This window comes from Solanum pennellii, chromosome 10, assembly GCF_001406875.1.
Source record: "Solanum pennellii chromosome 10, SPENNV200".
Lineage (NCBI taxonomy): Eukaryota > Viridiplantae > Streptophyta > Magnoliopsida > Solanales > Solanaceae > Solanum > Solanum pennellii.
This window is the reverse complement of record NC_028646.1, coordinates 77,142,880-77,169,322: the sequence shown is the minus strand read 5'-3', so window position 1 is coordinate 77,169,322 and position 26,443 is coordinate 77,142,880. Positions and strand designations below refer to the sequence as shown.

Here is a 26,443-nt window from a genome sequence, read left to right as displayed (position 1 = left end):
AATTATGCAAACTTTGCTATAGCAAATAAAGCATATAAATATGAATTTTTTATTTGCTATATGTGAAAGTTTTCCTAATATATACTCCTATATTGTTTAAATAAAATTTACTGAGTTCGATTGAACCTGTATACAAATTACTAGCTCAATCCCTTTATATAAGACCCACCCAAGTACATAGCAATTTACTTGGTCCATCTTGAAAAATATTTTTCTCAAAAACAAGTGATATTTTCTTTTATTCGATACGTAAGAACCGACTGATAATGGGAAAACTAGAAAAATTCATTCCAAATACACCTAAATGTGACTTAAAAACTTTTCTCTTTCTCATCCTTAAACTTAAGAATTTATTTTATTTGTCCCAACTACTGCCGGACTTTTTTTTTACTATAATAATTTACTATAAGGATTAAGTATTTTTAAATTGACTTTTCATGTTTATATTATAAGCTCATTATAATATTATTTTGCTAAAATATATATAGACAAACGATATTATTATAAAGATGTTTGATGATAATTAAGATAAATATTCTTATAGTCCAAATGCCTTCTTTAATTAATAAGATGTTGTAAAAATCTTATGTTATGAGGTGAAAGCAACCAAAAAATAATATGGATTGGTTTTTATTATTTATTTGACTTTATTTATTAAGTTTATCTTCGAATTTTTTTAAATATATATTAGTTCTCCATGCCTTCAAGCAAGTTCCCAACCCCCTTCTTTAAAGTCTCAAGTCGTTTAGCATAACAGATTTTTGCCTTTTTATGGACAAAATATTAGATAGACCTTAACATGGGAACTTGGAAATTTTCTATTAATGGAATTTGTTATTTAATTTTTTTAATTTTTTTTTAAATTTTATTTGTAAAATCTCATTGATTATATTATTGTCGTGGTTATTTATTTTTCCCCACTCATCATGCTATCCTCCTTAATTACTTGAGAACTAATTAAAATTAGGGTAAAAAGTAAAAACTTGTTCACATTCAATATTTATGTAAGACAAATAAATATATGATATGCATTTTGTACATAAACTTTTATCATTTTGATCATGATTCGTTGATATATATTCTCACTATTCCGCATCACTTAATTATAATAATTTTACATAAGTCATTTGATACAAATATCTTGTAGTGTAAGTATTTACTTTTAAAATATAATCAAATTAAAATTTTAAATTTGACAAATTTGACTTTCATTAACAAGAAAGACTCAAAAAGTCTAAGAAAAAGAAAATAAAATATACTGTTTTAATTGGTTGACAAGAGGCTCAATGATGGATTGACAAAGAAAATAATTAAATTAAATAAAACGTAGCTTGTGACAGAAAGATTAGTGCAAACTAATGAGAAGAAAATATTTCGAATCAAATAATTGATCAGAGATACATTGTATCTAATTATGTTATTATACATTTAAAGTGTCAATTTTATTTATTTTATTATGCATAAGGAAGGGGATTATAAAAATGATAATAGTTTCCTCGTAAAAAAGTAACAATTTAGAACATCAATTAACTGAATTAATGCTTACATTTTCAAGCATATATTAAGTGTAGAACAAACGAATAATTCTAATTAAAAAAAAAATATGACCATTATACTTATTATATTTTGAAAATAGCAATAAAAATGGTTTTGGAGAAAAAGGATCAATGTGATAAAAAAATAATTCTTTTAGTGAATTAATTATTTGGACGCGGGTCAGTATATTCGATTTTTGATAAATTAAAGTAAATTAAGCTATTAATAGTGAATCAATAATCCATTTATCATAAATTAAATTTATCGTATTTAAAAAGAGCTACGCATATGAGCCACCTAATTTAAAATTGTTACTATAGTTTAATCCTCTTTTAATTTCTTAAATTAATATTTGGTCAACGGTTGTATCTGTTGTCTTCAGAAATAAGATAATTTTGTTTTATTTCTATATTTTCCAATATTTTATAAATCTTTGATAGGTTTTAAACTGACATAGGTAATATGCTATGTTGGTATAATTCACTTTATGGTAATTAATCTTCCTTCTGTTTTAAATAAATGAATTTGACATTTTTTTTATAGTTCAAAATAAATAAATATTTTAAAGCCCAAAGATGTATTTTAATTTTTTCCCCTTCAAAATTACCCTTCTCTCTTGAATGAGTTCTTAAAACTACTGTTAGCTTAAAGAATTATTTGGAAAAAAAAAAGAAAAAAGATAACACTGAAAAATTGCTTTTTAATTAATGTCGTTAAATTTCTTAACGGGTGTATCATAATTCACGCCTCAAAAATTTATTTATTTTGAAGGGAAAATATTTGTAATTTAGAAAATTGATAGCACATGATTAATAAGCTTCTTAAAATTCATTTTCTCAATTGAAATAGGAATCGAAAAGAAAGAAAAAAAATACAAAAAACAAGTCTACTAATTATTTAATTATTTTAATTAATTGGTCATAACTTGGACTGTTCTTTTAATTGGCATTTATATGTGTGAGAAGACTGAATAATTATATTAATTATCTTTTGGCTATATTTTGTACGTCTCTTGGATAGTATATTCAATATTATAAAATAGTAATTATTGTTAAATTAAAGGGAATGAAAGCAAGATTTGGTGACCTAAACTTCAAAGAGCAACATGCGTGAATTAATTCAAGAAAAAAAAAACTTATATAAATGAATTATCATAGAGAACCTTCTATTTAGATAGCACGTACTATTTAGTATCCAATGAGTTTGACTATGAGGTATGAGGAGCGGTACAGGTAGATCAAAGAAATATTGAGTCGAGATAATTAGATAGAATATATTATATATAATATATTAGCCATTTATCGAAAATATAGCCCTGAATATATATGAGAATATGAAGATAGAAACTCAACGTAAGTAGTCGAGTGTTACTATATATTGACCACATATTAAGTTTTGTTCTTCCATTTAAGTATTATTAGTAGTTTTATTTGATTCGATTATCGTATTATGTAGGATTGTTGTTGTTCTCTCCTTCATTATATTTCAACATGACTGTTTGCATTGATGTATCTTCTTTTCATAATTGATATGTTGTGTTTGAGCCAGATTTCTACCAAAAACAATATCGAAGTAATAATAATATTACGTACACATCACCCTTTTTATACCGATTAACTAAATATTAACAAAGACAAGATAGAAATATTTTATTCTCATTGTTCTTTGGGAAACAATGGTTGACCATTTTATGGTTGGAAGGGTTTGACATAGCCAATTAGATGAAAGTGACTGAAAAATAAGTATTAGTTTGATTAATTAATACTATCTTATAAAACAATGAGAAATATATATATATTCTTTTGTGTGCATATATACTCTCAAACCTTATTGACAATGATGTTTCAAATAAAAAATTAGGGTGGACTTAATTATATTATAAGAATAAATATTCTAATGACACATTTCTTTTTTTTGTATGTATATATAAGTATTAATAACTGCGAGTAAGTTCATCTCTATTTTTTAAAAATTAAATGTGTGAATATAAACATATACTATGTTCAAGTTGTTAATCAAAATATATTTTTTTTACTGTAAATATTTTTATTTAAAAAATGTGGGGAAGCATGCCAATCTATGTCCCTCTCATTGTGTTTTAGTGAATTGTGACTAATTAATATATTGTTATTCCCACAATCTAAGTCAAAGTAATTTCACCTATATTGTGACTATCTAACGATCATCACATGTACAAGTGCTAACTCCATAATGTGATTAATTATTCATTTGTTGCATTAACTTTTCAAATTTGAGAGTTTAAGAAATTAAAAAATTACATATTTTGGAAATTTTGAAATATTCCAAATTATGACAAGATAAATATAGAGTGTCATAATATACCAGAGTAAGCGTGATAAAAATAAGGAGCACATTTATATGTGCCTACATTCAAGGATAGTTTAATTCTCATATTTTAGTTAAATTATTGATTATCCCTTTTTATAAAAAGAAATTATCATTTCGATTACCGTTAGCTTTGTTGAAGCATATTAGAGAGCCATAATTTTTGCATAGAGGGAACACTAGTATAGAACTACATAATTCGATATAATGAGAATATTTATACGTTTGGATATAAAAAAATTATAATTAAAGATGTTAGGATCTAGTATTTACTATAATGACAAAGGTATAGCTAATAACAAGGACTTCAAAATTTTTATTTTTTATTTAATTAAGTCTATCAAACAAATGTCACGTTCGATCATGAAAACCCCCCTCCCTCCCTCCCCCACCAACCACCACCACCATTTGTAATTTGTTCAAATGCTTACTATCATGCCAATCAAGTATTTGATAGCTAACGAGCCCCACAACTTTATTTCTTAGCCAAGTTCATTAAGTAATTAATATTATATTTAACCATGACTCTGATCGAGGCCATACCCAACCGGCCACATCACCTAAGTCTCACTATATATAGGCATAATATATGTTTGCATACACTCAGCGATTTTCACTAGATATAATCAAACACTTATTATTATGTTAAGGTTATAGCTAATAATAAAGATATCAATGCTCTACAAACGTTATCTCTAGTAATTTATCAAGCTCATCATGAAGCAATTAAATTATTTTCGATTATGATTCCGACTCAAGCCATTTACAACTCATCAATCACAATAATCTAGTTATGGACATGATATTAACATAAGATAAAATAAAAAGTTTAACCGTAAAAGAGGTGGCTAGTACGAGTTGGTAGCTGCATGAAAATGTCAAAAGGTAATAATACCAAAGAAGAAGAGGTCATATATGTCATTTCACAACTAAGATGGTTGAACAAGGAAACTCAAAAACGTCCGTTTCCATATTAGTGATCACTCTAGATATCCTTCAAAATAAAATTTTCTTTTAAAAATTTAAATAAAATCATCGTCGTCTTCTTCTTCTCCTTCTCCTCCTTTTGCTTAAAAATAGATTTGTCTTTTTGCTTCGTTAGCATTCAATTCGCGTTTCCTTATCCTCTCTCCATAAAAAAAAGGAGGAAAAAAACATTTTATATCTCTCTATCTTTAGTACCGTACACCGACTGATGCTAGCTGTCTTACCTTTATTCTCTCTCTATAAAAAGCAAACACGGTGCATAAAGCATCTTGCGCGCCTCTCTATATATACCACAAGAAAAGAGTAGACATAAGGAGTTTGCTTCTATCATCAATTATCAAAAAAAAAAAATAATGGGTCTTCAAAGTCATGAAAATCAAATAACTTTTGGAAATCATGATCATCAGTTTCATCAACAACAACACACTCAACATCAGCATCAACACCAACAACTATTATTTCAAAATAATTCTGATCAGCGAAATAACGCTGATCAGATTTCTTTTGGAATGTTACATCAGTCATCTTCTGTCATACCTGAAAATTTCATGTAATTTGTTTTTTAAATTCGAATTCGCGAAAAATAGTTTGTTTTTTTTTTAATAATCAATTATTAATATTTTTGTGCAGAAATAAAGAGAGTAGCAGTACTGGAGGTTATGATTTAGGTGAACTAGATGATCAAGCACTTTTCCTTTACCTTGATGCTCAAGATCCTTCTTCTAATCATGATCAAATACGTACGTCTATTTACTTTTTTATATTTTGAATTTTCTAGTGAATATTTTGTTTCGATATAATTTTGATTTCATAAATTTGTTCTGAAGAGAATATTCTCTTTTTGAGATTGTTGTTTTTTTGACCAGATCCTCACATAGTCATTTGAGAATTTAATTTTCCTTGAAATCAGAAAGGAAAATAAACTGCTTTTAGTTTTTCAGAAATTGTTTTTTTTTTTTTGATTTCGAGAGTTAAATATAATTTTTTTTAAATTTTTTATAATTGGCTCTAGAAATTGGAACTTTTAAATCTTCTGTTTCCTCTAGATTTTGAGAGTCAACTGAATTCTTATTTGTTATTTTTATAGTTAACTCTCGAAATTTAAATTTTTATCACATAAATTGAGATAGAATAAATTTTTTCTCGAAGAAAAAAAAGAAGATCTTTTAACTCTTTGTCTATTTGTTGACAACTTTTTAAATTTTTTGGTTATAATTTTGCAGAAAATAATTCAGAGATGATGAGACCACCAACTCTCAACATTTTTCCATCACAACCCATGCATGTTGAGCCATCATCTACAAAGGTAAAAAAAAAAATCAGTTCGATACACAAAACATCTTGTCTTAGCGGAGTCGAGGAAAGTCACTTTGATGCGTGTATAAAGGAAGTATATATAATACTAATAATAATGTTTCATTTTCTTGTCTTTAACTACTTTTTCTTTTCTAATTAATTAAGTTCTTAATGACTTGTTATTAATTAATTAATTTCTTTTTTTTTTGGTAGGGAAATACTGGATTTGTTTCTAGTGGTTCTGAGAAATCATCTGAGCCGTCCATAATGGAGTTATCAAAATCCAAAAATAATGTACTTTCTACTTCTGGACCTGAACCTAAAATTCCTAAGGTATTATTGTTTACTTTTAACTAATTTCTAATGATTTTTATATGCTTTAGGAATTTTCGTAGACGGATTCGGAGTACGATGGTCAAATTACTAGATATTAATTTTGAAATTAAATTTATATGTTTGAAAATCATATAAAAAGTATTATAAGTGATAATAATGACAAAAATCATAAAATATTTAAGACACTCGGGCTCAATTTTTTTTTGGATAAAGGTACAGTGTCACATAAATTGAAACAAAATAAGTCAGTACTCGAGAATATTTCTTTTCCCTGGTACTTGTAAGGTTGCTTGTTCTTCAATTTTGCGCGATTATTTTGATTTAATTTCGCCTATAATTTTATTCAATTGGTTGGTCGCAGCGAGAGTGGAATAGGAAAGGTCAAAATTCAGGTTCAGAGCAAAATGCACCTAAAACAACAGATCATAAGGTAAGAGTTTCTAATTTTTTCGATTCGATGTATAAAATATCTCGTATTTACAGAAATCTAGGAAAGAGTCGTGTGTCAAAGAGTGTGACGTAGTCTATCTGTCTGTCGTATTGCAAGTATTAGTGATTGCATTCATGGCTCGAACGGATAATTTTCTCATTTGAGAAAATAAATATAACTTCTTATGTTTTTTTTTTTGGTAATTAGGAATTTTTAGTTAATTGATTTTCCTTGCAGACATTGAGGAGACTTGCTCAGAATAGAGAGGCAGCTAGGAAAAGCAGAATTAGGAAAAAGGTAGTTAACTACATACTTTTCTAACCTTTAATTAATTAATCATTGATTTTAAAGTTAAAAAACAAGAGCATCATAATTTTTACTATTTATAGAAATTTGTTAATCTAGTTAGAGCCGGAGATTCATCGGAAACCAATCCCTCTATCTTACATAAAATAAGGATAACGTTTGTATACTTTTTTACCTTTTTTACAGTTTCTTGTGGAATCATATCGGATATGTTATCGTTGTTCCTCTAATTATTTTTCTATTGCAGGCTTATATTCAACAACTAGAGTCAAGTAGGATAAGGCTTGCCCAGCTAGAGCAAGAACTACAAAGAGCTAGATCTCAAGTAATTATAAAATCTCTCTTATATTATTCATATAATTAATAAATTTTAATTTTCTTCTATATTCACCAAAAAAAATAAAAAAATAATTTGTCAGGGTTTTCATTTTGCGGGTAATGCTCTTTTAGGAGGAGACCAAGGACTTCCTAATAACATTGCAAACATGACCTCAGGTACGATTTTAATCATTCAAATGACGAATTTATAATTTAAAGTTTATGAATTTTAAATTTTAACGTTTTTAAAATAAAAAATATTAAAAAGATAAATACATAGTTGACGAAGTTGTTGATACTATCAAAATAGTACTTTCTACTCTATCCCGTAACTATAATTATCTTTTATCTTTAATTTAATTCTGTATTATATATCCCCTACTAAAACTTAGACATTCTAATAAATCTTTAGTATTAAAAAAAATTCATCAAGGAGACCCTAATCTTCTCGATCATATTATTATTAATCTTTAATACTGTTTTTTTTTTTAAAAAAAATTTTTTACTCACCGACCAGATATATTTTTTTCCGTCTTACAAAACACTCTCTCAATTATTTTATTGCTCATATTTGTTACTTTATATTGCGAACACAATTAAGTAAAAGTATGCTCTAACGACTAATCATTAGGACTTCTAGTTTAAATGATCGCACATTTTAACATGATATCTGAATTTTCACGGTGTTATTTTTGCATGAATATTTGTAGAAGCTGCAGCGTTTGATATGGAGTACTCAAGGTGGTTAGAAGAACATCATCGTCTCATGTGTGAGCTTCGAAATGCAGTGACTGAACATTTTCCGGAGAACGATCTCCGAATTTACGTCGAAAATTGTGTCACACATTACGATGAAATGATGAATCTCAAGAGCATACTTGTAAAAACCGATGTCTTTCATCTTATTTCCGGCATGTGGAGAACTCCGGCGGAGCGTTGTTTCATTTGGATGGGAGATTTCCGCCCATCCGAACTCATCAAGGTACGTGCATATGCACTATCAGATCGCCTAAAAGATTATTACTAATATTTGTAATAAGTGAAATTAGTAACATGGAAAATAAAGTAGCTTGTTACAACATGCTAAATATGCATGGTAACAATAAAAAATTGACATAATGCATATATGTTGCTTAAATCCTAATACAAAACCCTAATTTACCAAAGATACTAATATTACTCACTCTATTCCAATTAATGTAATTTTGTTTTATTCTATTCTTAAAAGAATGATGTTTTTTTTAATTAGTAGACACAATTTAACTTTAAAATACGATCTACCTTTTAGTCCGAAATTATTCATCATATTTCCCCTTTTCGAAAGTCAATTTGCAACTTTTCTTATATTAACTTGATGAAAAAATATATTTTGAACACTAGTTGAAGGCAATATTATAATTTGACTCTCGAAAAATGAAACATGACAATTAATATGAGACGAACAGAGTATTACTTTTATCTTTACTAGGATGATTTATATATTATTTAGATGTCTATAACTTATTTTAGATCACAAATTTCAAACATGTTTTTTCTTTCATAAACTCCGTGCAAATACTCAAACATCGTCACATAAATTGGTTCTAATTTCTTCACTTTCTGTACTATGCATACTTATATTATGGCTAATTTTATATGGTTTGTAATGATGCATGATTAATAGATAATCTTGAGTCAAATAGAGCCATTAACAGAACAACAATTTGTGGGAATATGTGGATTACAACAATCAACACAAGAAGCTGAGGAAGCTCTCTCACAAGGGCTGGAAAATCTGAATCAATCAGTTTCAGACACAATTGTCTCTGATGCATTATTGGCTAATTGTCCTCAAAACATGGCTAATTATATGGGACAAATGGCTATTGCCATCAACAAACTCTCCACTATTGAAGGCTTTGTTAGACAGGTACATATAAATTATAGTCCCTCATATACAACTATTTATAAACTCATATAGTAATTAATATACTCCCTTCAATCCAATTTATGTGACAATAACATGCACAACATTTTCAGTATAATTTCACAAGTGGAATCTAAGAGGATAGTGTGTATGTAGATCTTACCCTGACTTATGAAGGTAGAAACGTTATTTTTGATAGACCCTCGACTCAAGTAAAACATATCATATCGGTGCGAAATCTAAAAATAAAAATTAGTTTTTTTTTCTTTAAAGAAATTAAAATCTGTCTTAATATTTTTGTGAATATAAATCTTATATTTCGAAGAGACTATCTATAGATATTCTTAATTAGGTGACCAGATGGTAAAATAACTTCTAGATTGACGTACACAGTATAAATGACTTTATTTATTTTTTTCATTTCTTGGATTTAACTTAGTCTAACAGTTCCTTCGTCTGGTATTATTTGTCACGGTTTATTTATAGAGTCAAATTTTAAGAACTTTGACTAACATCTTAAGCTGTATTTTTTCATCATATTAATACGTAAAAAATTGCAAATTATAATACTTTACATATAATTTTTTAATATCTAGATTTTTTGCTTAAAATATCGAATTAATGTAATCTAATTTAACTTTATAAACTAGTCAATTTGACTTTCGAAAAGCGCAACATGACAAATAAAAATGGACGGAGGGAGTAGTATAAAAAAAATATATTCTTACTCTACTAGTATATACACTTCAACATGTTATAATGGGTAATCTGCTTTAATTTACATACTTATCCCAATTTTTTTTTAATGAACGATTACCTGATGTAGTTATCTTTTAAGTGATCTTAACCGTGTAAAAATACATAAAAGTAAAACTCTTAACACTATTTGTTTAATGCTAATATAGATCTCTTCAAATTAGCAGTTGAGATAGAGTCAAACTTAAGTGATTTTGATAGATTGGTAGGGCCAAGATAGAAGTACTATATCTACTCTTGGTTTAGTTAGAAAACCTACTCCATCATGTATGACCTATTCTCACCAGCTCATTTTTCCTTATATAGACTTCATTTAATCAGTGTGACCAATATTTACCTACAAGAAATGACCTTTGAACTCTTGTTGTTTGCAAACATATCATTTATACAAATTTTATCTAAAATTTAAGCTTTTCTGATTCGACCTGGCCTCTCACTTCATTTTGTTCTTCTTGTGTTCAATCAACCTATTCCTTTTCTACAAACTATTAATCGTAGTACTTAGCAATAACATATTTTGATTCGAGTACCGAAGATTATATTATATGTGTTTCATATATGTCTAGATACAACATAAGTTTTCTTGTCTTCTAAGAGTAGAGTATATTTAAATGTCATTTTTGCATGAATTTCAGTAGAAAACAACACAAGAGTACAAATTTGTAGAACTAACACTTCCAAATATATGGAGTAGGGACCAAAATATATGAGTTTTGGGCCCATACATTTGTATGAATTAAGTCATAGTCATAACTCATAAGCCTATTGAGTTTGATCGAACGTAATTACCTTTACAAATAGTATTTACGTTAAAAATTCATTTAATATCTACACATTAAATTAAGAATTTAGATATTAACGCTTGAAAAATTGAAATTATCTAATATTCAAAACCTATTAAATTAAAATTCTGACTTTACCTCTGAATCGTGGAACTCGAGTCATTTAGCCGTTTGCTCATGAATATAGAGTAGTTATAATATGTACTGTTCTATAATATCAAAATTTTACAATTTTATAATTCCACCAGCTAATAGTAGTTGTCTTTTCACATCTTAAATTTGTAATAAAATCTACATTAAGTCAATAACTACCCTAGTATATATATTTTTTTACACTGATTGCGATTTAAAATATTAATCAAATAAATATCATAAATCCCTTCAAAGTCAAATTAACATGAATTGACTACTTATTACTTAACTATCTATCAAAACTACTAGTTAATAACTATTTTTTCAATTACAGGCGGATAATTTGAGACATCAGACAATTCATCGACTTCATCAAATTTTGACGAGCCGTCAAGCTGCAAGGTGTTTTTTGGCAATTGCTGAATATTTTCATAGGCTTAGAGCTCTCAGCTCTCTTTGGGTGGCTCGGCCTCGACATGAATAACTTAAAAACTTTTAATTAGCTAGCTAGCCACGTTAATTATAATTTCTATAGGTCCTTAATATATTTTCTCTAAAATCAGTCTCCTTTTTCTTTTTTTTTTGTTATTTTTATATTTTCCTTAACCTTTTAGTTTATATAGATAGATGTATAGATAAACAAAAGAAATTACTAGTGTAAAATAATGAAAGTAGAACTTAATGATCTCCTTTAATTTTAGTTATGTCTTCTTTTTCTTCACGTTGATTATTATTATATAGAGAGATCTAACAAAAAAAAATATTAAATTTTTGTTAAAGTTAAATCAGTGTGGATGAAGTGGAGGCTTGCATTCCGGGGTCTAGTATGATGAAAATGTATCGTACCATCTAAATTTAAAGGTATATAGAGGGGTGGTTAGATTAGCTATGTTGTATGAGACAGAATATTATTGGTCAGTCAAAGACTCTCATGTTCACGTGGTGAAAGTGAGGATATTGAGATGGATGTGTGGGTATACTAGGAGCTATTGGAATATTGAAACAAATTCGATTTCACGATAGAAACATTCAAATATTACTAGCAAGATTGGAGCTTTTCTATGTGGTGTTTGTGTTTTTTTTGAAGTATGTTATATGCTGGAGTTTCTCTATTTTCTGTCATTTATGTTTCATGCTGGTGTGCTTGATCAAATCTTAATTAATTGTGTTGTATACCTGTCTCGTTTTCTTTCTTATTACTGCTTTGTTTTGCTTAAATCAAGGGTCTTTCGGAAACCATCTCTCTACATGATAGAAGTTGTGGTATGGTCTGTGTACGTACACTCTAACCTTCTCAAACTCCCCTTTGTGGGATTTCACTGGGTTTGTTGTTGGCATACTTCTATTGAATATTGTTTTGTTCGTGAACAAAGTTATGTAGGGATAATAATTTTGTGATCGATTCTAGAGCATATCGGTGGTATAGTCTTTAGGCTATTGCTTAATAATAGGAGTAGGCATAAATCATCGAAAACTGAATTATCGAACTGAATGGATGTCTTGATTGACCTATGCCAACACAAATTCATAATGTACATAGAGTAATCTAACCTCCATATGTAATTCCTCTAAATGTTAACATGTCATATTGGACAAATTATGAACATATCTTTTCCTTCCATACGTAATTACCAATGTACCAAAATTTGATATACCGGGCATAGTACAATATTTGATACTTCTTTTCGAGTTCAAACGAGGTCCGGAGCAAGAAAACCTGAATATTAATGTTTTTCGTGTGCTATAGTTCATGGTTTTTTGATGATACGAGATTCTAGTGGGTATTTGGCCAAAAATTTTTGTAGGCGTCTGTTAAGACCTTCTTAATAACGTGAGTTGATCCGAAGGGGAAAATGTATGCATTTTCAAATTCGATTAAGACATTGAATAGAAAAATAAGAATTTTATTGTTTTTCTAGTGCTAAAATCCATGGATTTTTAGTGATAAGGGATTCCAATGGGTTTGGGCAAAATTTTTTGGAGGCGTCCGCTAAGACCTTATTAGTGGCGACTAGTATAAGTACATGGCGATTAAGTTTGCCACTAATACAAATTATTAGTGGCGACTGTTAAAGGTATTTCATCGCGACAATTTTGCCACTAAAACAAACTATTAATAAACGGCATCTAAGATTGCCACTAAAACCTGCTATCAGTGGCGACAATAATAAGTATTGGCGGCGACGAGTGTTGCCACTAAGCATAAAACATACTATTAATGGCGACTAAGATTGCCTTCAAAACATACTATTAGTGGTGACAATTATAGGTATTTGTGGCAATTAAGTTTGCCATCAAAACTATGTGGCGACTATTATAGGTATGACGACGATTATTGTTGCCTCAAAACACACTATTAGTGGCAACGTTTGTAGGTATTTTGGCTAAGTTTGCCACTAAAACGTACAATTAGTGGCGACTTTTGTAGGTATTTACGGCGACTAAGTTTGACACGAAAACCATTCTATTAATGGCGACTTTTAATATTCGCGGCGATTAAGGTGCCACTAAAATATACTATTAGTGGCAACTGTTATAGCTTTTTGCGGCGACAAAGTTTGCTACTGAAACATACTATTAATGGCGACATTTATAGGTATTGCAGCGACTAAGTCTGCTACTAAAACAAACTATTAGAGGCGACATTTATAGGTATTTGCAGCGACTAAGTTTGCTACTAAAACGTACTATTAGTGGCGACAGTTAAAGCTTTGCGGCGACTGAGTTTGCTACTAAAACGTACTATAGTGGTGACTTTTATAGCTTTTTGAGGCGACCAAGTTTGCCACGAAACACACTACTAGTGGCGACCAATTTTTCCACGAAACTTACTATTAGTGGCACTTTTATAGGTATTCGCAGCGACCAATTTTGCCACGAAACTTACTATTAGTGGCGACTTTTATAGCTATTTGAGGCGATTAAGTTTGCCACTAAAACATACTATTTACAGCGACTTTTATCTGTATTGGCAGCGACTAACTTTGCCTTTAAAACATACTATTAGTAGCGACTTTTATGGCTATTTGAGGCGACTAAATTTGCCACTAAAAATACTATTTGTGGCGACTTTTATAGGTATTCTATGTTTGCCACTAAAAAAGACTAAAAGCAGCGATTTTTATAGGTAAATGCAGCAACTAATTTTGCCTCTAAAACATACTATTAGTGGTGACTTTTATAGGTATTCGCGTTACTTTTGCCACTAAAACATACTATTAGTGGCGACTTTTATAGGCATTTGCATTACGTTTGCCACTAAAACACACTATTAGTGGTGAATTTTCTTGGTACTAGATTTTGAAAACGTGCGTTGCACGTTTGTCCCTTGTAATTACTACAAAATGTATGCATACTTAAAAAATTGAATTTCAGAATAGAAAATATATTTGTATTGCACGCTACTTAGTATAAATATTCGTAAATTATTTAAATACAGTTACAAAATGTGTAAATAGTTATTCATAAAATTAAGTAATCAAAAGAGATTGAGTGTAACACCAAATTAGCTAATGAATTCGAAAATAAAATGAAATAGAGTAGACTAAAAACAAGAAAATAGCTAATGAATTCTAAAACTTTTAAATAACAAAAATTAAAGAGAGAAATAGTTCTAGTTTATAAGAATAGAGGAACTTCCTCAATAACTAACAAAAGTATAAACAGATCTATCTCTTTTTTATTGCATATGTGATGAACAATTACATTCATCAACAATTATCCATCAATAATTATACATTAGAATAACAAAGCGTATGCATCAACAAAAAGTAATTGTGTTGAACAATGTGTCAGTGTAATTACATCCACCAATAATCATTCATCAACAATTATACATCGGTATAACTAAGTGTATACATTAATATAAAGTGATTTTGAAGATAATTTTTTTGGTATTTATAGTTACAAGTTTGGAATTGTAAAAGTCATTTAAAAATTGATGATATACATAACGTCTATGAGAATTAGATTGTTTAAAGTTGGGAATATGTAAAGTTTTTTACTAAAATCAAAATATGTGCCATATTAAGATGTATGGTAATTCAAAGGACATTTTTGTTCTTTAATGTTAAAGGATATTTCGGATATAATTTACTGTCTTTTGTTGTTACGGAACACTTCATCTACCGAACTCTATTTTAGAATAAAAAACAAATTAAACATTTCTTTAATTAATCCTACCTAGAAACATAATGGATTAATACCATATAAGTATTATTTAAGTAATATTTTATTAATTATTTCTTAAATAATATTTAAATTAGTAAAAGGGTAGAATCATAATCCTATTTTAAAGTTAAGATCTTCTCACTTATAATAATAATTTCTGGATTTGCCCTCCGCTCGTTTTCCTATATCAGTCAATATACATTTTTTAAAAAAAATATAAAGATTATTAATAATATTGTTTTATGTTTAAAAATTAAAAGGAGTATATACTCCTTAAAATGAGTATAAAGAATCTATGAGATTTTTTTATCCAAATATTTTTTTTTCTAGATAGAATAAATGAAATAATAAGTTCTAAATTTAATCAATAAAAACATAAAGTTGCAGAATATAAAAATATTAAGCAATACCATTTTTCTTCTTCAACGCTTCCTCTTCTTTCGTTATTAGGGGGTATTTATTTACAAATATGAAATCACACCATGATTTTATTTTCATACAAGTAGTAAATCATTTATAAATTCTAAAAAAGCACATTAAATATAATGCATGCTAATTTTTGTAGATTTAATTATGAGAAAAAACTAATTACATGAATTATTCAATTCTCTTATCCAATAACCTAGAGTGTTCACTACATGATAATCAACTTGTTATAACAAACATAACCTTTAAAAGAAGATTTGTACATCAGACATGTAAATGAAAATTTTTATTTTCTTTTTCATTGCCATTATTCAAAAAAAAGTAGTCAATTTATCTTCCTTCAACCGAAAAATTGAATGTAACAAACAATGAACTAAGTAAAAATATGCAACATTGAAATGAAAAATAATATTTACCAAACAACAAATAAATGTCCATGACGCCTTTAACCTTCTTGAAGAATGCATCGAATGCACTGAAATGATTAAATTCTAATTCAGATACTATATTCTCCAAGAATTTACCGTTAATAAATTAACAAAACAACATACATATTCTTTCTCACACAAGTAGGTTTATTTTACCTCATGAATGTTGAGCAGACTTTTTGTCCAAATGAAAAACTCTCTAGAATTATTTATCACCTGTTGCGTTAAAAACATAAACTTTTGATGAAAAGAATGAAACAAAACATGTAATATTAGTTCTATCTATATACATATATGTTTAAAATTTATTGATCAAAAGAAACATGAAAAATTTGAAGAAGAATTTTGTGAGATAAATCAATTCACATGCTATTGTCATGAGAAGACATCAAAATAATGTATTTTGTTGGAAATATCATGTATATAATTTTATCAATGGAACTCTTCAAATTCTTTAACTTAAAATTAAATAAGAGATGTTTTAAAATGTTTGAACTTCATTTGTTTGAATGACTATTTATCTTTCATTATATCTTTATTACTTTAATGTTTATTATCTAATTATTTATTAAAAATACTTTTACATTTTAAAAAATAGAAAAAATATATAAGTGAAGGGTAAAATGGTAATTCAACTTTGTGGTTAGAAGCTTCCCACTTATAATAATATATGATATGATGATATGATGATCATGATGATAATATATATATATAAAACATGGTATAATATGATGAAATGAGATCATATATATACAAAAAAGTTTTTATACTTCGTTTGTTTAAAATATACTAGTTCTGGAAACGTGTCTTGCACGTTTGACCTCTGCTACTGTTATAATTTATATAGGTCCAAGATATAAAATTGCTCAACATTGTCACACGTACTCCTATATGTCTTTTTGTGCATATAAGATAAAGTTTTTTTAGTTTTTACTTTTTGCCTAGAACTTAAATATCAACAATTTTTTTGGTGAATGATGAGCAACTTGTAAGGCTAGAACTAAACCCCAAGGCTGAAATTTCCTGGGACATACATACTCCAACAATCATTAAAAATAAAAAAATCAATGAAGGACACAAACCAAAAGAAAAATAGTGACCAATAAAAAAATATTACAAAAACTATTAGATTATGTGTTTCTCCAACAACCATGAAAATAAAAAATGAACAAATGCACAAATCAATAATTTGCCTTGAACTCAAATATCAACAATTTTTTTGGTGAATGATGAGCAACTTGTAAGGCTAGAACTAAGCCCCAAGGCTGAAATTTCTTGGGACATAAATACTCCAACAATCATTAAAAATAAAAAAATGAATGAAGGACACAAGCCAATAAGAAAAATAGTGACCAATAAAAAAATATTATAAGAACTACTATCAGATTATGTGTTTCTCCAACAATCATGAAAATAAAAAAGAAACAAAGGCACAAATCAATAAGAAAAATAGTGACCAATAAAAAAATACTCCTTACAGAAAAACTATTAGATGATGAAAACAAAGTGTGGTGGATTAATATTTTTTATTCAATTTATAAAGGGAGAAATTAGTACATGAAAGGTTTGTGCATGAATGTGTTTAATGGTAGAAGCTAAAAAGTTTTAACGATCAAATTCATTAAGATATAGAAAATGATAAGTTGTAACATCTAATCATGTATTTGGTCTAGTTTAATTGTCATTATTGATTTAATTTTAAAATTTAGTAAAAATAATTTTAATTTTAAAAATTGATGAAGGACATTTTCGTAATCTAACTTTAAACTTAAAATCTTCTCACTTATAATAATATATGATAAATGTAAGTCTAGCTAAGCTCCAATTAGTGTATAAATACAATAAAGTTTTATACTTCAACGTCTGCAGGTTTCTTGTCCCAACCTGGAAGATATACATATTAATGGGGCTAACAGCATGAGTGTTCTATGCTCTCACCAACTTCCAACTGACTAATTCACCAAACTTCAAACATTGCAAGTAGAGAGATGTGGAAAATTAAGAAACTTGATGTCTCCATTAGTGGCCAGAGTCTCCGGACACTAACGATTAGAGGCTGCCAATCAATGGAAGAAGTGATCACAAGAGAGGAGAAGCAATCAAGACCAATGAACCCTTATTTCCACTGTTGGAAAGGCTGGAGCTTTATAGTCTGCCTAAGCTGGGGCATTTCTTTCTGACAAAGCATGCTGAATTTCCATCGCTCGGGGAAGTGTTGATTGGTGAGTGCCCTCAAATGAAGACGTTTGTCCAACAGGGAATATCTGTGAGTACACCGAGTCTTAAAAGGGTGAATCATGATGATAAGGTGAAAGTAAATGATCTGAATAAATCGACACAAAGAGACATTCAATTGCAAGGTTTGTCTTGTGACTCTAATTGTATAACTCTATTTCCATCTTAACTTAATACTAATATTCACATACATATCTATGTTTGTCAACTTCCTTGTACAATATTTTCAATTAAAGCATCACTTTTCTCTGCTTCCACGAACTAAAAGCTAGTCAAGGCACTACCGATGGTGAGGAGTTGGACTCCAAACAATTGATAGAGGAAAAGGTCATGGAAGCTTGCTTGATCCAGCCAGATGAGCGAGGGATTGGGTGTTTATTTGACTACAACAGTAACATCACATCAATGGAAAATGAATTCGTGAAGCTGAATAATACCAGAATTGAGGTGCAGCAAAGAGCCGAAGTTGCCCCGAGAAACTTACCAAGCATGTCACTCACAACAATAGAGGTTGCCAAAGAATGCAGGGGGTTGTCGCTTGCAATTGTTACAGTTGCAGGAGCATTAAAAATGCATAAAACCAAGGCTTCATGGGACTGTGCTCTTGAAGAATTACGCAGTTCAGTAAGAACAAATATCCCTGAAGTGCCCACACATTTGTATAAACCTCTGAGGCTAAGCTATGATTACTTGCAAAGTAATGAAGCCAAGTACCTCTTTTTGTTTTGTTCCTTGTTTGAGGAAGATAGTGATATCTGTCCTGAAGAACTACTTCGATATGGAATGGGGCTTGGCATCTTTTCAGAAATTAATAATATAGAAGGAGCAAGAAATAGGATGTGCCATCTGTTAGAAATATCGAAAGACCATTTCTTGTTATCCCAAGGTTCAGACAAAAATTTTGTCAAAATGCATGATGTGGTCCGTGACGTGGCTATATATATTGCGTCCGAGGGAAAGCATTTATTTATGGTAAGTCACGATGTAAACTCAGAAGAGTTTCCAAGAAAAGACTCTTACGAGCAATACACTCACATGTCAATCGTTGCAAATAAATTTGATGACCATCTTAGACCAATATTTTGCCCAAATTACAGGATAACTTTTTTGATGGCATGGGTAAACTCAATGTCTTGAGCCTGAGTGGATACAGATTCCAGGACTCCATTCTACCTCTTCCACTATCCATTCTGAAGTTGTCAAGTTTGAGGACGCTGTGTCTGAGTGATTTAAGGGTGGATGACATATACATTATTGGGGAGCTTGTGAATTTAGAAATTCTCAGCCTAAGAAATTGTCGGTTAGAAAAACTGCCAGTGGAGATAGGAAAGTTGGACAATCTAATTATCTTAGAGTTGCAGAATGAGGATACAACACTAAAAAGGATTTCAGCACGGGTCTTATCAAGACTAATTCGATTGGAGGAACTACATACGGTGGGAGTAGAACATTGTCATTACTCCACCTTAAGGGAAGTGGAATTCTTATCGAGATTGACTGCATTAACATTAAGTAAATGTTCCGGAGATGTGATCTACAGTAACTTGGGCCTTTTCTCCATGTTGACACGGTACCATCTTACAGTGGGTGACATGGGGACTTCAATCATGGATGATTACGACAAGCATATTCACGGAGACCAGACCATTGGGTGACTGGATCTGCCACCTGTTGAAGGAGAGCGAAGTTGTACAATCAAGTGGAAAGGGCTCTAATAATGTGTTGACCGATTTGCAGCAGAATGAATTTTAGAACGTGAAATGTCTATGCCTCTCTCATTGTGATTTAGTGACACATTTATTGAACATCTCACATGAAGTAATCAAAATCCCCAATTTATATGAGTTGGAGCTTCGATCTCTGCATTGCCTCACTCACTTTTGCAGTGACAATGTTAAGTGCATTGAGTTACGGAAGATGCGGTTTGATGAGTTACCTGAGTTCCAAAATTTCTATCCTACAGCCAACAACCCAAATCTTCTTTTTGATGGAAAGGTTAGCTTCTTATCATAAAAGAAAAACTTCTTTAAATATGAATAAAAATTACTTTTTCTGTTTTTATTTTGAAGGGTTTTATAAATGAAAATTTACTACTTTTCATTTGAGACTTAACGTTCAAAAATGTTCCTATTGTTATTAAATCGATGAAAATTTCCATTTTCTTGAATAAACATATTATTTCTCTATTGACTTGTGTGCAACAAAATGTCCGTATTCTTGTATTTTGACTTATCTGCAACAAAATACAATAGAAATGATACTTCATCATTTGCAGGTTTCTTGTCCCAACCTGGAAGAGCTAACTATCTGGAAACTTGAAAGCATAAGTGCTCTATGCTCTCACCAACTTACAACTAACTACTTCAGCAAACTTCAAATATTGCATGTATCATATTGTGGAAAATTGAGAAACTTGATGTCTCCATCAGTGGCTAAAGGTCTTCTGAATATCCAGATACTACATATAAGAAGCTGTGAATCAATGGAAGAAGTGATCACAGTAGAGGAACAACAAGGAGAAGGAATCATGACCTTATTTCCCTCCTTGGAAGTGTTGGAGCTAAGTTGGGACATTTCTTTCTGACTGAGCATACTCTTGAAGTTCTATTACTCAGAGAAGTGAAGATTGATGACTGCTCTAAAATGAAGACGTTTGTCCAACAGGGAATATCTGTGAGTACACCGATTCTCAAATGTGATGAGGTGAAAGTAGATGATCTCAATAAATGGACACAACAGAGGTTCAATTCTCAGGTTTGTCTAACTCTAATAGTTATAGAAATATTCAGATACTTATTTATGTTTGTCGATTGAAATCTGAAGCATCACTATTCTCTGCTCCCAGGAACAAAATGCTAGTCAAGGCATTACATTCTGAAGCTGACCATGATTTCGGGATGATGGCAGAAGCTAGTGATGTCTATGAATCCAAAGTTAGCTAGGAAGGTAAGAAGTTTTTGATGAAATAGTCCAAGTTAGATCGAACATCACCTGATATACACATATAGTGTGGTTTGTTGATTTTTGACAGAAGGGGTGGAACTTGAAGAAGTGAAGCAAGCCTAGAGTAGCAGCCTATTACGTTTTGTCAGAGGCCCCTTTGATATCTTATATTATTAGTCAAGCGCTGGCCCATATGGAGTAAGATGCTCGCGATGGAGGTAACAAGTAGAGGGTCACTATTATAATCCATGGATTCACTTGAACCCAACAGTTTTTGCCAAAAAGACTTTGTATTTGTATCAGTTATTTCTTTAATTAGAAACTCTTTGGTCCTGTGGAGGGTGTAAAACATCCCAATTACTTTCTGATTGATTTTGATTCAAGCACAATCTTTTACATGGTATTGAAGTCCTAGTCTGGACACTCTTTTTCATTAATTACTACTACTTACTTCTTGAATTATAAATTCTTGAGAAAATAGACAAATACCTCCCTAATCTATTACCGAATTCTTGACTACACACTTATACTTTGTCAGAGTCCTATCACCTCCCTAACTATAGATGTTGACGTGGCATAGAGAGTGTTCTCACTCTCTTGGAGGCATGTGGAAGTCAGCAGAATTAATAAATAATATTATAATAATATTTTTAAGTTTAACTTTTTATTAGATATATATTTTTTTACTTTTCTCTTTAAGTTTTTTTGTTTCGTTTTCTTTTTTCCCCTCTCTTTCTCATTACTCAAGATTCACTCCACCATCATTTCCTCCACCTAGAACCACCATCATTGCACTAATCACAATTTTTTGTCCATTTTCTAATATTTTTTAGAATTTGCTTCACTAGTTTCTACAAACTAACGCTGCAGATCATCAAAAACAAAATCAGAAAAAAAAATAGAATTATTAAACACCTTCCATCATAAAAATTCATTCTATTATTGGATTTTTTAAAATTATTGGAGAAATCAAGTCAATTAAAACAATTATGACTATATAATAGATTTTTCCATCATGAGTTTCATAAACCAACCAAACATAAGTTTTGGGTATATAACTTGGTTATTATCCAACTTTTTTTCATTTTTATCAATCTCAAGTTATTTCATATATCAACGTCATTAATCTACTTTCTAACCGATTTTGGGTTAGTAACATACATCAACCATCAGATCTTATATTCAATCTCTATTGTAGTTTAGTGAAGACCGAAGAATTAAAACATCACAAAATCGTAAATAAAATATTACAAATTTGATGTCATAGAGACAAAGAAATAACATAATAAAATTTTAAAAAAGAACAAAGAAAAGAGATGAATTATCAAGCTTGTCAAGGTGCCTCAAAATTCTGAAAAATTTCAATTCGGTTCGGTGTTTCGATTTTCCGGTGTTTATGCCCACCCCTACACAAAACTACGTAGTTTTTTATCAAACCAAGGACATAAACGTGACTCTGATGACAGAGGAGAAGGGTTACACAAGGCCCCAACGCAATAATAATTCCACGGTCAAGACAAACTAGTAACCTCTTGAAATATATATTATCTGCCCTTTGGTCCCTCATCAAAATACTCATATTGGAAGTTCAAAAAATTCTACACACAAGACTAAGTCGACAAACCATTACTATTCTGAAGGTAAGGGAAAGCTTAGCATGTCAATGTCATCAAAATGTTATACATACTGCAAAAATAAGTATGGACTGATTTAGTGTTTTTAATTTGAAAAAATAGAATATGGTAAGCAAAATGTTCATTCCTCCATGCGATTTTCCTCTGACTGCTTTTGCGAAACCTTGACCTTGGTAGGTAGTGTAAGTGATGGCTCTTTGACGAGCACAGAAGGAGCTTTGACCATGTGAATGCTCTGCTCGAGCTCCTTTGTTGCTTCTCTCTGCTCCTTGGCTTTATTTCCTTTCATCCTGTAGGATTTGCCAACTAATGTTAATAGCAAGAAAAGGAACATGATAAATTAGAAAGTAACGGAAATTAGTGAAGCACAGTCTAAAGAACCTCTTTGCAATATGTCTCTCCTCCCTGTCAACTCTGATTTTATCAATTTTCTTGATGGCCTTCAAAGTGTTCTCAGTTACATTCCTGTCATATCTCTCTGGCCTATTACGCTTCCTCTCGAATTCAAATGTTGAGTCCTTAAAATGAAAATTAGCAGCAGGAAAGGAACTTTCAGTATCCAAAATAGAATAAAACAAAAAAGAAGAAAGAGCATTAGACCAAATTTAATCCAACAACCAGCGTATCACTGTTTACCTGAGTCATGTCCTTTCCATGCAGCCGTCTATATGCTTTAGTCCATTTAACTTTACGAGGATTCCTCTTCATCTTAAAGTTCTTGTGGCACTTAGACCTACAGAACCGAAAGATCTGCACAGAGAAAACACAGAAAGCTTTGCCTTTACTTGATGAACAGCCAAGAATTCAGAATAATTCATTTCCTTGTGAAGATTCAAACCCCCCAACCCACACCCTTTTCATGATGACCGCACGAAACTGGAAAGAAAAGAAAAAGGCAGAGATAAACATTGAGGAAACGAAGACCTCAAAACTACAGCTTATCTGAATTGTTTCTCGATAACATGGTGTGCCGTCAAAAGACAACCAGAAAGATCATAAATCACCGACTTATCCACTTAAGGCTCAATTGCAATTGAGCATTAGGTGAAAGAGTTAAATTACCCCTAATATTGCATGCGACTCAATAAGTAATTGAATAGCTATTTAGTTCGCTTTGAATTAAGTATACCACTTTACTCAAGGTTAGATAGAGTATTATCTAAAAAATAATCGCTTAAGTCCTTAATATAGGGGAGCTGTGTAAAAGAATCACTGAAAGACCCATAGCAGGTTAGTTCTCAAAGGTGGAAGCTTACAAGTTGCAACCGACATTTCCTCTCTGTCAAATTGTCACTACTTACAAACGCAAATTGAAAGAGAAGAGGAAGAGAAATCAGAATCCCTTAAAACTTAAAGAAAAAAGGCATCAATATTATCAAAACTCAAGGGAACCTAATGGAGTCGGGTATGTTTTCTTGATCAAGTTCCCGACTATGTGCACAGAGACTGAAAATCATGTAGTTCCACAATCCAAATGCAACGCTTACAGATTATGATTACAGTATATGCATTTAACTATTCACAAGACATGTCTAACCCTTAGTTTTGCCTCTTTTCCTTCAATAATTCATTTATTCAATAAAAACTATTGCTTTGTCAAAAAAAATCTAAATCTCTATGGTACTTATGTCTGGTTTATATGTGTTATGGACTAAACCAGCCAGTGCTAGGCCAGATAGAGAGAACCGTTGAAACTTATATGAATCAGTTTCCCTCTAGTAATCAGGATTTCCCATAATAATTTTACCACAAAGAAGATTTTCAAATCTCAAGCTATGCTAACCAAGAGCTCACCCAGATTAATAATATCACTTAAAACAGTTAGCTCAATCAATGGATCATTTGAATAAAAAGGTTATTGTTAAACCCTGCTCGAACAAGCGAGTATGAATAATAGCTAGATATTAACAAGTCGAACATTTACAGGATACTTATCTTGTTATTTCATCACAGAAAACAATGAGTTCAGCAAATTCTGTACAGTACCATTTTCTTAAACCTAACTATGGCAATCATAGAAAATACACAAGTAATTGAAATCAAATTTAACTAACGCAAATAAACAAAGCAAGAAAGCTTAATACTCTACCTTTGCATCGTTTCGAACAAATTGAATACCATGGCCTGGATATACAGTTGAGGAACAAAACCAACATTTTTCCAATCTCATTGTGTCGTCCTGTTATATTGCCCTAATTCACTCTGTACCACAACAAAAGCAGTATTAAACAAAAACCAAACCACTAACAAGGAAAAAATGAGATTCAATAAGCAACACAATAGAGTTCTACACCAAAGATCAAATTTTTATAGCAAAAAAACATCGACCTAATAAAATTTTCAGCTCAACTATTGAGGAACTATTGGGAAACTGGAGGGGCAACAACAAAAAAAAAATTAAGCAGGAGAAGTGTACGGAAACAGAATTATGTCGGAACATACGGAAGGAAGATAGATACCGGTGGTGGCGGAGCAGCTGCACGGCTGTTGGCGGCGGAGCAACTGGCGGAGCAGTTGAAGCCAAGAAAGGCAGCATATATAGGGTTGAGGCCTGAGGGTTTAGAAATTTTATGAACAAATTACACTTCCAGTCCTATATTTCTTAACAATATCTATTTTAGTCCCTAATGATTTTTCTTTTCTTTTCGCAGTCAATTTATTTTAGACACCATTACAAAACCCTACTTCTTTCTTCAAGTTTTTATAGAAGTAGGGCACACTAGAAAAACTGGATTGAAGAATTGATTTAAATGGAGTAAATTTTAGGTTTAGCAGACATTAAATAATATAGTTATGGTTTGTATAATTGTACTTCATAGCAAATATTAAATCATTGGCAGCATCTCACTTGTATAAATCGCTAGCAGCCTTTCATTTGTATAAATTGCTAGCAGCCACTCGTTTGTATAAATCGTCGGCAGGCTCTCAATTCAATTTTATGTGTTTGTATATTTGCATACAATTTTGATTTGTATACAATTGAATCGACTATCGTTTTATAAAATACAAATTATACATTGTAATTTGTATAATCTGTCTTTGTATAAAGCGAGAAAGAGAGAAAGACAAAACGAAAAACTGCGCAGGGAAAGATCTATATTTGTATAACTATAAGTGTATAGGATGAAAATATTTGTATTTGTATTTGTATATACAGTTTTCTCTCGTTTCAACAAACAGAAATGCATTTTATACATTTGTGTTTGTATAGAGTGAAAGTGGCGAGGGAGAGAGTGACGAGCGAGAAAATCAGAGAGAGGCGACTGACAATTGTTTGCTATGTGTTCCAATTAAATCAAATTATGTTTATAGTATTTAATTTGAATTAATAGTTTGTTATTTTATATAAAAAAAAATTCGTTTAAATAGTTGTTCATCTATCACTTAAATGTAAAATGGCTAACCAATCTATAGTTAGTATGTAATAACTAATACGTGTATAATTGTATATATAATGAGTGTATCAAATGTATTTA

General features: G+C 30.4%; 2 protein-coding genes and 1 pseudogene across 3 annotated transcripts; 2 read left to right on the top strand and 1 right to left on the bottom strand.

Annotated features, from left to right (window-relative positions):
* The first annotated feature begins 5,078 nt into the window (after positions 1-5,078).
* Positions 5,079-11,816, top strand: LOC107001730 (bZIP transcription factor TGA10-like). The gene is made up of 11 exons (XM_015199703.2): positions 5,079-5,419; positions 5,500-5,609; positions 6,093-6,175; positions 6,379-6,498; positions 6,863-6,931; positions 7,169-7,228; positions 7,485-7,562; positions 7,657-7,732; positions 8,266-8,537; positions 9,219-9,464; positions 11,466-11,816. The coding sequence occupies exons 1-11, from the start codon at positions 5,223-5,225 to the stop codon at positions 11,613-11,615; spliced, it is 1,461 nt and encodes a 486-aa protein (XP_015055189.1). The 5' UTR covers positions 5,079-5,222; the 3' UTR covers positions 11,616-11,816.
* Positions 11,817-18,720: 6,904 nt separating this feature from the next.
* On the top strand, positions 18,721-21,204 carry LOC107001607 (annotated as a pseudogene).
* Positions 21,205-22,859: 1,655 nt separating this feature from the next.
* LOC107031996 (probable ribosome biogenesis protein RLP24) lies at positions 22,860-25,564 on the bottom strand. Of its 2 annotated transcripts, none has more exons than XM_015233538.2 (5): positions 25,427-25,564; positions 25,057-25,169; positions 23,604-23,717; positions 23,349-23,485; positions 22,860-23,257 (listed from the first exon to the last, which is right to left on the bottom strand). In XM_015233538.2, exons 2-5 carry the CDS (start codon positions 25,135-25,137, stop codon positions 23,089-23,091), a joined length of 501 nt encoding a protein of 166 aa, XP_015089024.1. In that variant the 5' UTR covers positions 25,138-25,169; positions 25,427-25,564; the 3' UTR covers positions 22,860-23,088. The 2 variants fall into 2 exon arrangements, with proteins under 2 accessions (XP_015089024.1, XP_015089023.1); XM_015233537.2 differs by having other exon boundaries at positions 25,410-25,562.
* Positions 25,565-26,443: the final 879 nt, after the last annotated feature.